Source organism: Monodon monoceros, unplaced genomic scaffold, assembly GCF_005190385.1.
Source record: "Monodon monoceros isolate NGI ecotype Baffin Bay Population unplaced genomic scaffold, NGI_Narwhal_1 Super_Scaffold_21, whole genome shotgun sequence".
In the NCBI taxonomy this organism is placed as follows: Eukaryota; Metazoa; Chordata; class Mammalia; order Artiodactyla; family Monodontidae; genus Monodon; species Monodon monoceros.
Genome location: NW_021703778.1, coordinates 91,089,262 through 91,103,303, shown reverse-complemented (window position 1 = coordinate 91,103,303; position 14,042 = coordinate 91,089,262). Strand labels below are relative to the sequence as shown.

The 14,042-nt window shown below is 36.7% G+C and overlaps 1 protein-coding gene across 1 annotated transcript in view; it reads left to right on the top strand.

Moving 5' to 3' along the window:
• Positions 1–14,042, top strand: part of KNL1 (kinetochore scaffold 1) — a 63,141-nt gene that overhangs the window by 39,415 nt on the left and 9,684 nt on the right. The window contains exons 15-18 of the mRNA XM_029239818.1: positions 6,780–6,895; positions 8,815–8,905; positions 9,490–9,606; positions 10,677–10,764. Coding sequence (XP_029095651.1) covers positions 6,780–6,895; positions 8,815–8,905; positions 9,490–9,606; positions 10,677–10,764 — 412 coding nt within the window. The remainder of the gene's footprint in view (positions 1–6,779; positions 6,896–8,814; positions 8,906–9,489; positions 9,607–10,676; positions 10,765–14,042) is intronic.

The following is a 14,042-nucleotide window of genomic DNA, read 5'->3' as shown; positions in this document are numbered from 1 at the left end:
TAAGGAAGCAAATTTTCCTATAGAAGGTTTTCCTGTAGAAGGTACATTTGGGGTTAGCATAAAAATTGATTTTTTAAAAAATAATCATGAATTTTGAAAATGTGAAATTTTTTTTTTCATTTCTTGCCATCTATTTTGTTTTTTATACTTTTTCCTGAACATACGGTTTTTAAAAAACCAAAGTACAGCAGAAGTTTGTTTTTTCAGGTTTTTTTTTTGTTTTTTTTTGTTTTTTTGTCTGCATTGGGTCTTCACTGCTACGCACAGGCCTTTTCTAGTTGCGGCAAGTGGGGGTTACTCTTCGTTGCAGTGTGCGGGCTTCTCATTGTGGTGGCTTCTCTTGTTGCAGAGCACAGGCTCTAGGTGCGCAGGCTTCAGTAGTTGTGGCGCACAGGCTTAGTTGCTCTCCGGTATGTGGGATCTTCCCAGACCAGGGATCGAACCCGTGTCCCCTGCATTGGCAGGCGGATTCTTAACCACTGCACCACCGGGGAAGTCCCCAGCAGAAGTTTTTTTGTTTGTTTGTTTGTTTTGCGGTACGCAGGCCTCTCATAGAATACTTAAATAATACAGTCAACAAACTGAGTTTAAAAGATTAATAGACAAACATATCACTTACATACAAAATTACATAATATTTTTTTCACTTAAGTCTGTCGAACATTTACAAAAGTTAATTATGCCCTTGGCCACAAAGAAAATGGAAAAAAAAATGGAGATTTCGTGGACATCATCTGATCTTAATCCAATAAAATTAGAACTAATAAAAGGACAAATATCTTAGCTTCTTGGAAATTAAGAAACACATTTCTAGTTAACTCATATCAAAGAAGAAATCAAAACTATTTAGAAAGCAAAGTAAGGAGAACATTTAATGCCAAATATACGTGATATACAGCAGAAATTATACTTACCAGGGAATTAAAAGCCTGAGATATCATTGTTATAGAAAAGACTCTAAAAATAAAGGATTTTTTAACACTCACTTTAAGAAATTGGAAAATGAACAATAAAATAACATCCATAAAAAGGCAGGAAGACAGATTTAATGCAGGTAAATAGTAAAGTTATTGAAATAGAAAAAAAAATAAGTAGAAAATATAACAGATCTAAAAACTGGTACTTTGAAAAGACAATAAAATAAGAAAACTCTTAAAGAGCCTAATTAAGAAAAAGGAGAAAGCTAAAATATATATGGTTGAGAAAGAAGACATGTCCACAGATTAAAGGAGAGATTAAAAGAATTTTTTTTTAATCCACCAACTGTGATGACAAATTTTAAGACCTAGATGGTTTTTCAGAAAAACATAAATTACCAAAATTAACCCAGGAACTGGAAAACTCTAATTAACTACCACTGAAATTTTTTTTTAACAATTTACCATTAAAATTGTCACTAGGACCAGATGAGTTCTAACTTTTAAAGAATAGATCCACACATACATGAATATTTGGTTAATGACAAAGATGCCCCTGCAGAACAGTGGCCTTTTCTATAAATGGTGTTGCATCAGTTGGATATCCATAGGAAAAAAATGAACCTTGATTCAAACTTCACCCTATACATAAAAATCAGTTGTATACAACACCAAAAGTACAAGTGACAAAATTAAAATTTGGAGCTCATCAAAATTTAAAACTTGTGTGCTACAAATAATACCATCAAGAAAGGGAGGGCTTCCCTGGTGGCTCAGTGGTTGAGAGTCCGCCTGCCGATGCAGGGGACACGGGTTCGTGCCCCAGTCCAGGAAGATCCCACATGCCGCAGAGTGGCTGGGCCCGTGAGCCATGGCCGCTGAGCCTGCGCGTCCAGAGCCTGTGCTCCGCAACGGGAGAGGCCACAAAAGTGAGAGGCCCGCGTACCGCAAAAAAAAAAAAAAAAAAAAAAAAACAAAGGGAAAAGACAACCCACAGAATGGGAGAAAACATTTGCAAATCATACATCTCATAAGAGACTTGTGTCCAGAGTATATAAAGAACTCTTGAAACTCAAAAAGACAACCAAATTAAAAAATCGTCTGGGACTTCCCTGGCAGTCCAGTGGTCAGGACTTCACACTTCCAATGCAGGGGGCATATCCGATCCCTGGCTGGGGAACTAAGATCCCACATGCCCCGTGGTGTGGCCAAAAAAAAAAAAAAGCCAAGAAGCTATGGAAATGGCCAATAAACAAAATTGTGATTAAAGAAATACAAATTAAAATGAGTTACTACTTCACACCCACTAGGGTGGCTGTAGTCAAAAAGACAAAATAATAAGTATTGGCAAGGATGTGGAGAAATTGGAATTTTCATACATTGCTGATAGGCATGTAAAATGATGTAGCCACTTTGGAAAACAGTTGGGTATTTCCCCAGAAAGTTAAACATAGAGCTATTACATGATCCAGTAATTCCACTTCTAGGTATTTACCCAAGAGAATTGAATACATACATCTAAACAAAAACTTGTACATGAGCATTATTCATAATAGCCAAAAAGTGAACTGATTATGAGTTACTTAAAGCTGGGATGGGGTGGAGGAGAATGGGGAATGACAGCTAATGGGTACAGGGTTTCTTTTAGGGGAATGAAAATGCTGTAAAATTAGCTGGGGCTTGAGGTTGTACAACCCTGTGAATATATTTTTAAAATAATTTAATTGTATACTTAAGTGGGTGAATTATATGGTGTGCAAATTAAATCTCAATAAAGTTGTTTAGAAAGAAATCAATTATAGGAGGATTGTATATCTAACGTGAAAAGTAAATCAAAGATGGAAACTGGGAAGATACTCATGCATCTTTTGGGTTGCCAACCTCATTATTCTTATCACCATAGTGCCCCTTCCTAGTAGAATCTCCTTGCCTCAGCTGAAGATGGGGAGTAGAAAGGTGCCTAGGTATGCAGCCAGAGTCTTAGGAAAAGCAGAAAGAGTACCAGGGGACCAGAGAAAGCAGAGGGGAAGGGTAGGAACAGAGAGGATGCTGGCAGGGTGGAAGAGGGAGAGGATATGTAGGAAGCTAATCTTTGAGGGTATGAATGCTCCCCTTTCCTCTCAGGCCTTACAGAGGTCAGGAGGGGCAGTGTTAGGGAAATAAATCTGGGAACAAACCCATCAAGATAGTAAGAGAAATCAACTATACTTCAATAAAATAAATTTTTAAAAAAAGATGGTAAGAGAGTTCAAGCTATATCGGGAAAGAAATTTAAAAATCCCAAAGTAGAGGAAGGCCAAAGAAATGGAGTATGTATGGGCTGTGGAAAATGAGGTTCACAGCTATGGGCATCTGTTCCAGGACTTAGATGACTATGAGTCTCCTTTAGGGTAGAACTGGGGAGAGCATTTTTGAGGCAGGTGGGGAGATGTGTGGCAGCCCTCATAGACAGGTGTACAGCATCCATATGTGTGTGTGCAGTTGTAGGAGCTCAGCCGGCAGCACCGGCAAAAGGTACTATGTAGAAATATCAAATCACTATATTGTGTAACAAGAACTAATAACAGTGTTGTAGGTCAGTTATATTTCAAAAACAAACAAACAAACTTATTAAAAATGAGATCAAATTTGTGTTTACTAGAGGCAGGCAGTGAGAGGTGGGGAAATAGGATCAAGGCAGCCAAAAGGTACAAACGTCCAATTATAAGATAAATAAGTGCTAGGGATGTAAGGTACAGCATGATAAATATAATTAACACTGCTGTATGTTATCTATGAAAGTTGTTAAGAGAGCAAATCCTGAGTTCTCATTACAAGGAAAATTTTTTTCTATTTCTTTAATTTTGTATCTGTATGAGACGATGGATGTTTTTGTTTGTTTGTTTGAGATGATGGATGTTTATTAAACTTGTGATAATCATTTCATGATATATGTAAGTCAGATCATTAGCTGTAAAGCTTAAACTTATTCAGTGCTATATGTCAATTATATCTCAATAAAACTGAAAGAAAAAAAAAGGTGCTATGGTAGTGCCCCAAGACCTCCTGCATGCCCAAGGAGTGGCTCAGGCCACTTCTGGCCGCCTGGCCGGCCTGGCCGGCGGGGAGCACCCCCTCCGGCGCGCACCGTGGTGGGAGGGGCCTGAGGAGTTGGGGCCTGCAGCGGGGCCCGGCGGGGGCGGAGCCGGCGGCCACCGCCGCGGGCCAGTAAAGGAGAAGGCAGAGCGGGAGGCAAAAACACTATAACACCCTTTCAGTGCGGTTGAGGAACTACTGCAAGTACCCCCGCCAGGCCTGAAATACCCAAGAGCTGATTGTGCATAAATTGGGCACTTAATCAAAATAAGTCAAGTGAGGAGGGTGACCTGTGCATATAGTCCTGGACTCAAGGTACAGCAAATTACCCATGTATTGCATACAGCATGGGCAGTTGCATCCAGTATGTACCCATAGTGCATGAGCCTAATATCCATTGGCACTTGGCATTCCTGGTGAATCTCTGAGAATGTGGTCCCATGTTTCACTTTGTGGTTATGAAGCTTCAAGAGGAAACCTACTCTTTTTTAAAAAAAAACTTTACTATTATAGGAATTTTCAAACATATACAAAAATAGATAATAGTTTAATGAACTCCCCATGTATCCATCACCAAACTTCAAAAATTACCAACTCTTTATTCTCTACATTTTCCTACCTCCCCACCCCTGTTATTTTGAAGCAAATCCCAGGCATCATCAATTTATCTGTATTTCAGTATGTATCCCTAAAAAGATGGGAACTCTTATTTTTAAAATATCCAAATACCATAATCATATCTTAAAATGATTAATTATTAAGTCAGTATTTATATTTCCCTGATTGTCTGCATTATTTTCCAGTTTGTTAAGTTGCAACCCAGGTGAGGTCCAAACATTATAAACACTTGATATCTCTCTCTCAATTATCTTTTAAAGTATAAGGTCCCCTTCCATAACCCTCCCTTCCCCCGCTTCTCTTTCTCTCTCTTCCTCTCTCCCCCTCTCTCCCCTAACCCCCTCTTTTTATGAGGAAGCCAGATTTTTCCATACTCTGCTAAGTATGGATTTTGCCCATTGTGTATACCCAAACTTTCATTTTAACATGTTCCTCTGTCCTTTGTATTTTCTGTAAATTGGCAGAGGCCTTTTCAGATGAAGGGTTTTTTTTCAAGTTTACTTTATAGTTGTACTTTCATCAGGAGATAGTATCTGGTGATGATGTGATGATCAACCATTATTTAATGATCAACCATTATTACTAGATTATCTAGATCTAGTAATTCATTAGGAGTTGTAAAGTAGTGATATCCTAATTTTCTTCTTTTTTTTCATTTATTGTCTAAATACTTCTATAAAAAGAAATATTCCTTTATCAAGTATTTGGCTCCTATATGAAAGGCAGTCAGCCATTTTCCCAAGGAGGCCTGATTTCTTTGAGAAGAAGTATAGAGCTTTGATTTTTCTTTATAAATTTAGCCTTAAAAATATTTTTTAAGAAAGAGAGTCAACATCAGTTATAATTGCTTTTAGCACATTTTTACACTTTCTGAGCACATCTGTTAGAAAGCTTGTTACAGATAGAGAAATGAGATTAAAATCTCATTCGTTATTTCCTTTTAATTTGTCAACTGAAAGGGGAGAATGAGAGGAAACTAACATTTGTTAGATTACTTCAGCAGGCCTGAGCTTTGGTACCTTTTTTTTTTTTTAAATATTTATTTATTTTTAGTTTTGGATGTGTTGGGTCTTCGTTGCTGCATGCGGGCTTTCTCTAGTTGCGGCAAGCAGGGGCTACTCTTCGTTGCGGTGCGCGGGCTTCTCATTGCGGTGGCTTGTTGCGGAGCACGGGCTCTAGGCGCACAGGCTTCAGTAGTTGTGGCATGTGAGCTCGGTAGTTGTGGCTCGAGGGCTCTAGAGCACAGGCACAGTAGTTGTGGCACATGGGCTTAGTTGCTCCATGGCATGTGGGATCTTCCCGGACCAGGGTTCGAACCCACGTCCCCTGCATTGGAAGGTGGATTCTTAACCACTGGACCACCAGGGAAGTCCCGCTTTGGTACCTTTTTAAAAGACTTTTACTTTAATCAGAGGTTGGTCAATATTGTGCCCATTTTATAGATGAGGAAACCAAAGCTTAGAGTGGTAAAATGACTTATTCCGTGCCACACTGCCTATAAATAATGTACAGTTGTGGCGTTTTGTTTGGTTTGGTTTTTATATGTAATGAGCCAACTTGGTTTTTCCAATACTGCATTAAGGACATCAGAAAGTCATTGGATTAGAGCTGTAAGACATTTAAAAAATGTCCAAAAGACACTTAAGACATTTTAAAAATAACTAAATTTTTACTGCTTTATTTTATGTATATCAGAAAAGTTTGAGTTCAACCTGGGATACAAATAAGGAACAGGGTTAGAGAATAAAAATAGAAAAGCATAATCTTGGAAACTGGCATCTTTTTTCTTTCTTTTAAGGGAGAAGTTTTTGGTAAGTTCGAATTTTCAGGTATTGATAGTTTTTAAAACAATGCATAGCCATTTTCCTTTCTCCTCAATTTTATTGAGGTATAATTGACAAATAATGCATAGTATTTTCAAATCACTTTCAATCCTATGAGTGGAACATCCACAGTTCCTCTAAACATCTGTGAGAAATTGACTTTGAGATTAGAGACTTTATTTCAGATTCCAAGTAGTAGCTTACTAGGTATATGAATTTAACAGAGTTTTCAAATTTTTCTTTGTAGAACTTTTTCAAATAGGCACTCTGAGACTTGAAACAGTTCTTGAACATGGTTTGGTTCTCAAAATACCAGTTTTGAGAGACTGATTTTTTTTTTTTCCAGTTTACTATAAACACATCACCTACTCCAGAAGACCTGATGTTAAGTCAATATGTTTACCGACCCAAGATACAGATTTATAAAGAAGATTGTGAAGCTCTTCGCCAGAAGATTGAAGAGTATGAAAGTTTTCATTTTTTTGTGTGTTTTGTTGGATGGGTAAATAATCTGTGTGGCAAGGTTTTGATTAGAATAACACCGGCATAGGAAAAGTTGATAGCATTAATTGGCAGTGTGATATAGTATATGGGAAAGAGTTTCAGCTTTGTAGTCAGACAGATGGAAGTTCAATCCTGGCTACAACTGTAGCTGTGTAACCTTAGGTAAGTCATTTAACCTTCATTTCCACATCCATCAATTGAGGATAATAATACCTACTTAGTAGGTAGAAATGAGCAGTAGAAATAGTGAATATAGAAAGGTTACATGCCATTCTTAGCAAAGAGTACGTCCTTAATAAGCAATCATTATTAGATTATGATATCATAAATTGCAAAAGAACATCTTTAAAAGAAGATAATACCCTTTAGAGATTTATATATAGTGCCTAAAATCAAGATTGACTTTGGGTTTATAATTTTATCACATTTGCCCTTGATTTGCATTTATAAAAGAACAAGGTTTTACTCAGACTATTGTCAGTGGTTTGGTATAAGTAGATGCTGCAGACTAATTTACAAATTAGGTATATCTAGATTTTCGCAGGTAAATCAAGACTTGCGACTCAAGACAATGTTTATATCATACTTATCTAGAACTGTCAAACTAAATTTGAACCAATCTAACAAATAGAAAAGAAATGAAATAATCTTTTAAGAATCGTGTAGTTTTAAAACTTTTGGTGGTGAGCACACTGTAGTGTACATAGATGTCAAAATATAATTTACACATAAAATTTATATAATGTTATAAACCAGTTACCTCAATAAATAAAAATAATTAAAGGGAATTATGTAGTTTTAAAACTAGAAGTTTAAGATGCTGTTAAATTATAGTACTGCAGATTTGCCTGATTTCTGGCTTGTTCATTCAAGAAATATGTATCGAGCACCTACTATGTGCCAGGCACTGTACTAAGTCCTGGGGTTCATCACTGAACAAGACAAGTTTCTTATCTTAATGTTGTTTAAAAGAGTTGGGTGTCTCAGGATTTGTCTGAGAATGTTTTGTTTTGAATGAAATAGGTAGATCTTGTATACAATGAAAAGTCTGTTTAGATGTGCTCTACTGTTTGATTTTGCACCTATGTGCCTGTATATATTATCTTCTAACTCTGATAAAAATGTATTTCCTCTACTTATTAACAAGAAACTAATATATAACTTTGCTACTTTTATTAATGGTATTCTATAAAGGTGAGATAAGACCAAAGTGAATTGGAAACCTTTACTTAAAATAATAGCTACGGGGCTTCCCTGGTGTCGCAGTGGTTAAGAATCTGCCTGCCAATGCAAAGGACACGGGTTCGAGCCCAGGCCCGGGAAGATCCCACATGCCGCGGAGCAACTAAGCCCGTGTGGCACAACTGTGGAAGCCCACGTGCCACAACTACTGAAGCCTGTGCGCCTAGAGCCCGTGCTCTGCAACAAGAGAAGCCATGACAATAAGAAGCCTGCACACCGCAATGAAGAGTAGCCCCCGCTCACCACAACTAGAGAAAGCCCGCGCACAGCAACGAAGACCCAACACAGCCAAAAATAAATAAATTTATTACAAAAAAAAAATAATAGCTACAACTTCACAACAATAATGCATTCACAAGCTTAAGGATTCTCTATAAGCAATGTATTTTCATTTTGGAACAAGTTGATGCATTGAGATGAGAATTCTATTTATTGGGGAGGGAAGTGTTTTTGAATCATAACATTCTTGAACTGTTCTCCAAGTGTTGAAATAATCAGGCTGGCCGCTGTTCCTGAGTGAATTCCCCTCTTTATGTAGAAAAGAACTAGGAAAAATTAAGTATGCCTGTAGATCTGAGCTGATTCATTCTAGCTGACTTCTGAACTCCGTGCTAATTAACTTTTCTATATTTTAGGTTAAAGCTTTCTGCACTGAACCAAGATAAACTGTTCACTGATGTAAATAGGAACCTATGGGAAAAAGTGAGACACTACTCTGATGAGGAGGTACTTTTTTCTCATTTTCTGAATGGGAATCAGTATAGACATTTTGAAAAATGTTTATTGTGAAATTAGTAACTGTTACTTGATAATTAGTGATGAGTTCTTTAAAATTTACTTCTCAGATATAATATGTAAACAAGATTTTATTATACATGAATGATTATTAATATATAATCTTTTCAAACCTTAAGTGATCAATTTAATATATGAAATATATTTGAAATTTATTGAGTTCCCTCCTTGTTTGCTTTTCACTTAGATTAAGATGGGGAAGAGATTTACTTTAATTGATTAAATAATAAGCAACTCATTTTATATTTGCCCTAATTAAAGAATTTTATTAACTAAGAGCCAGTCATTTTCTAATTTGTAATATAAGTGAATTAAAAGTAGGAATCAAAATTGAAATCTTTGGTTCTGGACTTAAACTATTAAATGGTATTAAATCTGCAAATGAGAAGCCTTAGGAATCAGAGTCTAGGATGGGCAAAGCATAGCAGGTACCAGCTGAACCAGCCTTCCCAGACCATTTGCCTTCTCTAATTCATTTGTTTGAGTGCAGTGTAATCTTTGACTTTCCCTTACAGCTGAAGGCCTTTGGAATTTACCTGAACAAAATAAAATCGCGTTTTACCAAGATGACTAAAGTCTTCACTCACCAAGGAAAAGTGTCCCTGTACAGCAAGCTGGTACAGTCGGCTCAGGTAATTTGAGACAGTTAAGAGCTTAGAAAGATCTATTAAAATTACTTTATAGTTGGGGCTTCCCTGGTGGCGCAGTGGTTGAGAGTCCGCCTGCCGATGCAGGGGATGCGGGTTCGTGCCCCGGTCCAGGAAGATCCCACATGCTGCAGAGCGGCTGGGCCCGTGAGCCATGGCCGCTGAGCCTGCGCGTCCAGAGCCTGTGCTCTGCAACAGGAGAGGCCACAACAGTGAGAGGCCCGCGTACCGTAAAAAAAAAAAAAAAAAAAAATTACTTTATAGTGGTTCTGGAATATGAAGCATGTTCCTTAGGAGACATGTGAATGAGAACTGGGCAAAAACTTAAAATTGTTCATAAGAGGTGGGGTTCAATTTATTGAAAGTAGTAAATCCTGGCATCTTGAGTAATTCTAGAATATATTTACTAATATGTGCCTATGTGTCGTCTCAAATTTGTTATTCATTATACATACTGAAATAAAACAATACAGGATTCTGATCTTCCATTGCTAAGGACTGTGCTGTAGTATGATCTTCCTCATAGTCCATACTCAGCTGTGTTTGTGTGTGCATGTGTTTAAAGTAGCATTTCCCAAAATGATCATCCTTTAAGTCTTGCATAAAAAAACTTTCCATTGAAAATGTCTGGGAAATGTTACATGCAGTGTCCCCCTTTTGGAGAAGTATAATAACTAGCATATTAAAGTCTAAGGTCAGAAATATACATATATATATATATTTTTTAGTCTAAAAAGAAAAAAGTGCTATAATTCTATTTGACCAGTGTTTCCCAAATTTATTTGACCATAGAACATTTTTCATGAACTCTTTTTAAGTAATATATATTAACATCTTATATTACATGGAAATGCTAAAATAAAGTATAAAATATGAACTTATATTAATCTGTTATGTATGCTTTAAAAAATTCTTTTAAGACCAGACTTGAAGTTTTGATCTTTGTTTTAAGATTTGCCTGTTCATGAATTAGACACAGCAGTTTGAACCACTTATAATGTTATAATGTTTTGTTTGGAGTTTTAACTTGACAGTCTATGATATTGTGTGTTTAGAACGAGAGGGAGAAGCTTCAGAAAAGGATAGATGAGATGGACAACATACTTCAGAAGATTGATAACTGTCTCACTGAGGTGGAAATAGGTAAAGTATCTTGAATACTTTTCCAAAAGAAAATTTAATTGTATCTAAATGCTTCCCTACAGTACACATTGCTGGTAGCACTATGCTGAAGCCTTGTATTAGCAGCTTGAGCCATTAAATTAGAGCAAATTAAAGCTCCTTTACTGTCATTCATAATGCAATCAACAAGAAATGCCCAAGATAATAAGTCTCTTTGGGAAGCTCTTCATAACCTAGACCGTGATATTGTGTTGTTGTTGTTGTTTTAATAAATGAACTTACCTCTGTTTGAAAATTATCTATCCTTTCAGTTGGATCTCTCATGATCCCGACTTGTTAGTATTATCTTGAAACTACTTTCTCGAAGATCACAAAATTTCCCACCATCATCAAATTTGGTAGCTCTCAGTCCTTAGCCATCTAGATGTCTTTCATCATTTGACACTGCTGATTATTCTTTTCTTCCTGAAACTTTCTTCTCCCTGAACTCTATGATACTGCACTACCCTGACCCTATTCTTTTATCCTAGCTGTTCCTTTTAGCTCCTCTGTTGTCCCTTCTCTAACCCCTTGTGTAAGCATTTAGATTTTATCATCTACTCATTTCTATATTCTTTCCCCTAATGCTTTCATCTGCCTTAACAATTATGTTATATGAATAATTCCCAAATTCAGTGAAATTCATCAAGCATTTGTTGAGCACCTGCTACATGCCAGATACTGTGCTTAGCATCAGAAAAAAGATATACACAGATTTTTGCCTTTAAGTGGCTTGTAATCATTTTGGGTGAGGGCATCTTTAGCCTCTTTCTCTTGAGTTCCAGACTTAATGTTTCCAGCTTCTTGCTGAACCTCTCAGCAAAAGTGTCCTTAAGCACCTTAAACATTATGTGAAAAAATGGAATTTGTTGTCTTCCTTTTCCAAAATAAAATCTGAAAACTTCTTATCTCTATAAACAAGTTTTCTTTCTCATCTCTTAACGGCATCACCATTCATATAAATTGTAAAAGGCTCGAAATTTTATTGTCTTGTAGTCTCTCTTATCAAGTCCTGTCATATCTGCTTCTTCAGTACCCCCTGTGTTCTTTCCCATTCACATTAAGGCTGTCAGTAATTCTGACGTGCTATTTCCAGTCTTCTAACTAATCTTTCTACACTCTTAATTTTATTCTATTACACTCTTAATTTCATTCTGTCTCTTTCCTGTCCAACCTGCACATTGCTGCCAGATTAATGATTATGAAAAACAGTTTTCATTATGTTACTTATCTGAAAACTTTTCTGCCTTTCCATTTATTACAAAATAAAATCCAGACTCCTGAGCTTGACATTTAACAATCTCTACAATCATTTTCAGATATTCCTTTCTTATATGATTTTACTATTATTCCCTTACACATCCTAAATTCCAACCAAATTTTGTCATTTCTGTGCAGTGCTGCCACTTTGTCTTTGCCTAATGTATTCTCCCTCTATTTTTACCAAAGGACATGTTCTCTATCTTCCTTGAGCTACCATGGCTACTTTGTTAGTACCTCTTATATTACCTATCATATCTACTTGTAATTATGGTTACTTTTTATAGTTTATTTTCCTAAGTAAATTGGAAGCTCCATAGGGGCAAAGATCAGCTTTTATTTTTCTTCATATCCTTCAAAGTTCTTAGCACTATGCTTTGCACAAAATAAGTGCCTAGTACATGTTTTCTACATTGAATTGATAAGTATATGAATTTCATAATCTTAAACTGTACCACCCCTTTGTTTATTATCTTGCTTTTTTACTTCATGAAAAAAAATAGAAGCCATTAGGGTCAGAACTTCTAAACTTTCTGCTACCAAACAAACCAAACTTTTATATATCTATATCAATTCTTTCATCCTTCCTTTTCCCTAAGATCAGTGTTTCCACCCAAACTTTGAATTGCAGCGCCTCTTGTCTTCTCAGGAATCTTATAGCACTGATTTTCCCTTATCTATTGTATATTCAACCTCTCTGCCTCTTCCACTGGATATGTTCACCTCTCTCTTATCTTTAAAAATACCAACAACCACACTCTTTCTAGGTACCACTGGATGGCTCCCTATTTCTTTCTTCATTATTCCTTGAGCAAATTACTGAGTACCTGTTATGTGCCTTGTATAATGCTCGGTGCTAAGAGTACTATGGTGATTAAAAACAAAACTTTATGCCCTCGTGGAGCATTTTTTTTTCATTTATCAATACTTCAATTACTTTCTTTTTTTTAAATATTTATTTATTTATTTGGCTGTGTCGGGTCTTAGTTGCAGCACACAGGATCTTTGTTGCAGCATGCAGGGTCTTTCGTTGCAGCGTGTGAGCTTCTCTCTAGTTGTGGCGTGCAAGCTTAGTTGCCCCGCGGCATGTGGGATCTTAGTTCCCTGACCAGGGATCAAACCCATGTCCTCTGCGTTGGAAGGCAGATTCTTAACCACTGGACCACTGGGGAGGTCCCCCATTACCTTCTTTTAATTCAAACATTTATACACAAAGAAAGGTTTCCATGCTTTAATTTTTTAACATAATATACAGAACCACAATACTATTTCAATTGCAAATCATGGGAGATCACATTCAAATATGCTTGGATTTGACAAGTTGCTATTACAATACTGAGAAAAGATTATAAGAATTAAATAGTTTTATGGTAACTGCTATGGAAGAGTGGTTCCATGGTGCTATAAGTTCCTGAAACAGAAATCTGACCTAGTCAGGTCAGGAGAGGCTTCCCTCTGAGGAAGTGGCATTTAAGTCAAGATCTGAAGAATAAGTAGGAGTTAAAGTGAGAAGGGAGGGGAGAGCCGACTATTCAATATGAATAGCACAGGTAGAAGCCCTTCTATGGGAAAGGAATATACCAAGTACAAGGGTCTGAAATAAGGCCAATGTGGCTAGAATAGAAAGAGCAAAAGGGAACAGTCTGAGCTGAAAGTGGAGATGTCACTTTTAGGGGCCAGGCCAAGGAGGGCCTCTTAAGGAGTTTTGAGTTTTTCTAAGAACAGTGAATAGCCATTTGAAGGATATTAAGCACTGGCTGCAGTGTAGATACTGGATTTGAATAGATCAAGAGTAATTATAAGAAGTTAAGTGTAGTTATTGGACTGATATGGTTAAGAAAGGACAATAGCTTATATTAAGGGAACCTGGTGGTGGCAAAAGATAAAAGTGGATTCAGAAAATATTTTTGAGGTAAAAGTCTAAACTTGGGTTTGGATGTGGGGAGAGAGAAGGCTTTTAAGGATGCATTGAAGGTTTCAGAAACAAATTTAAAAATGTA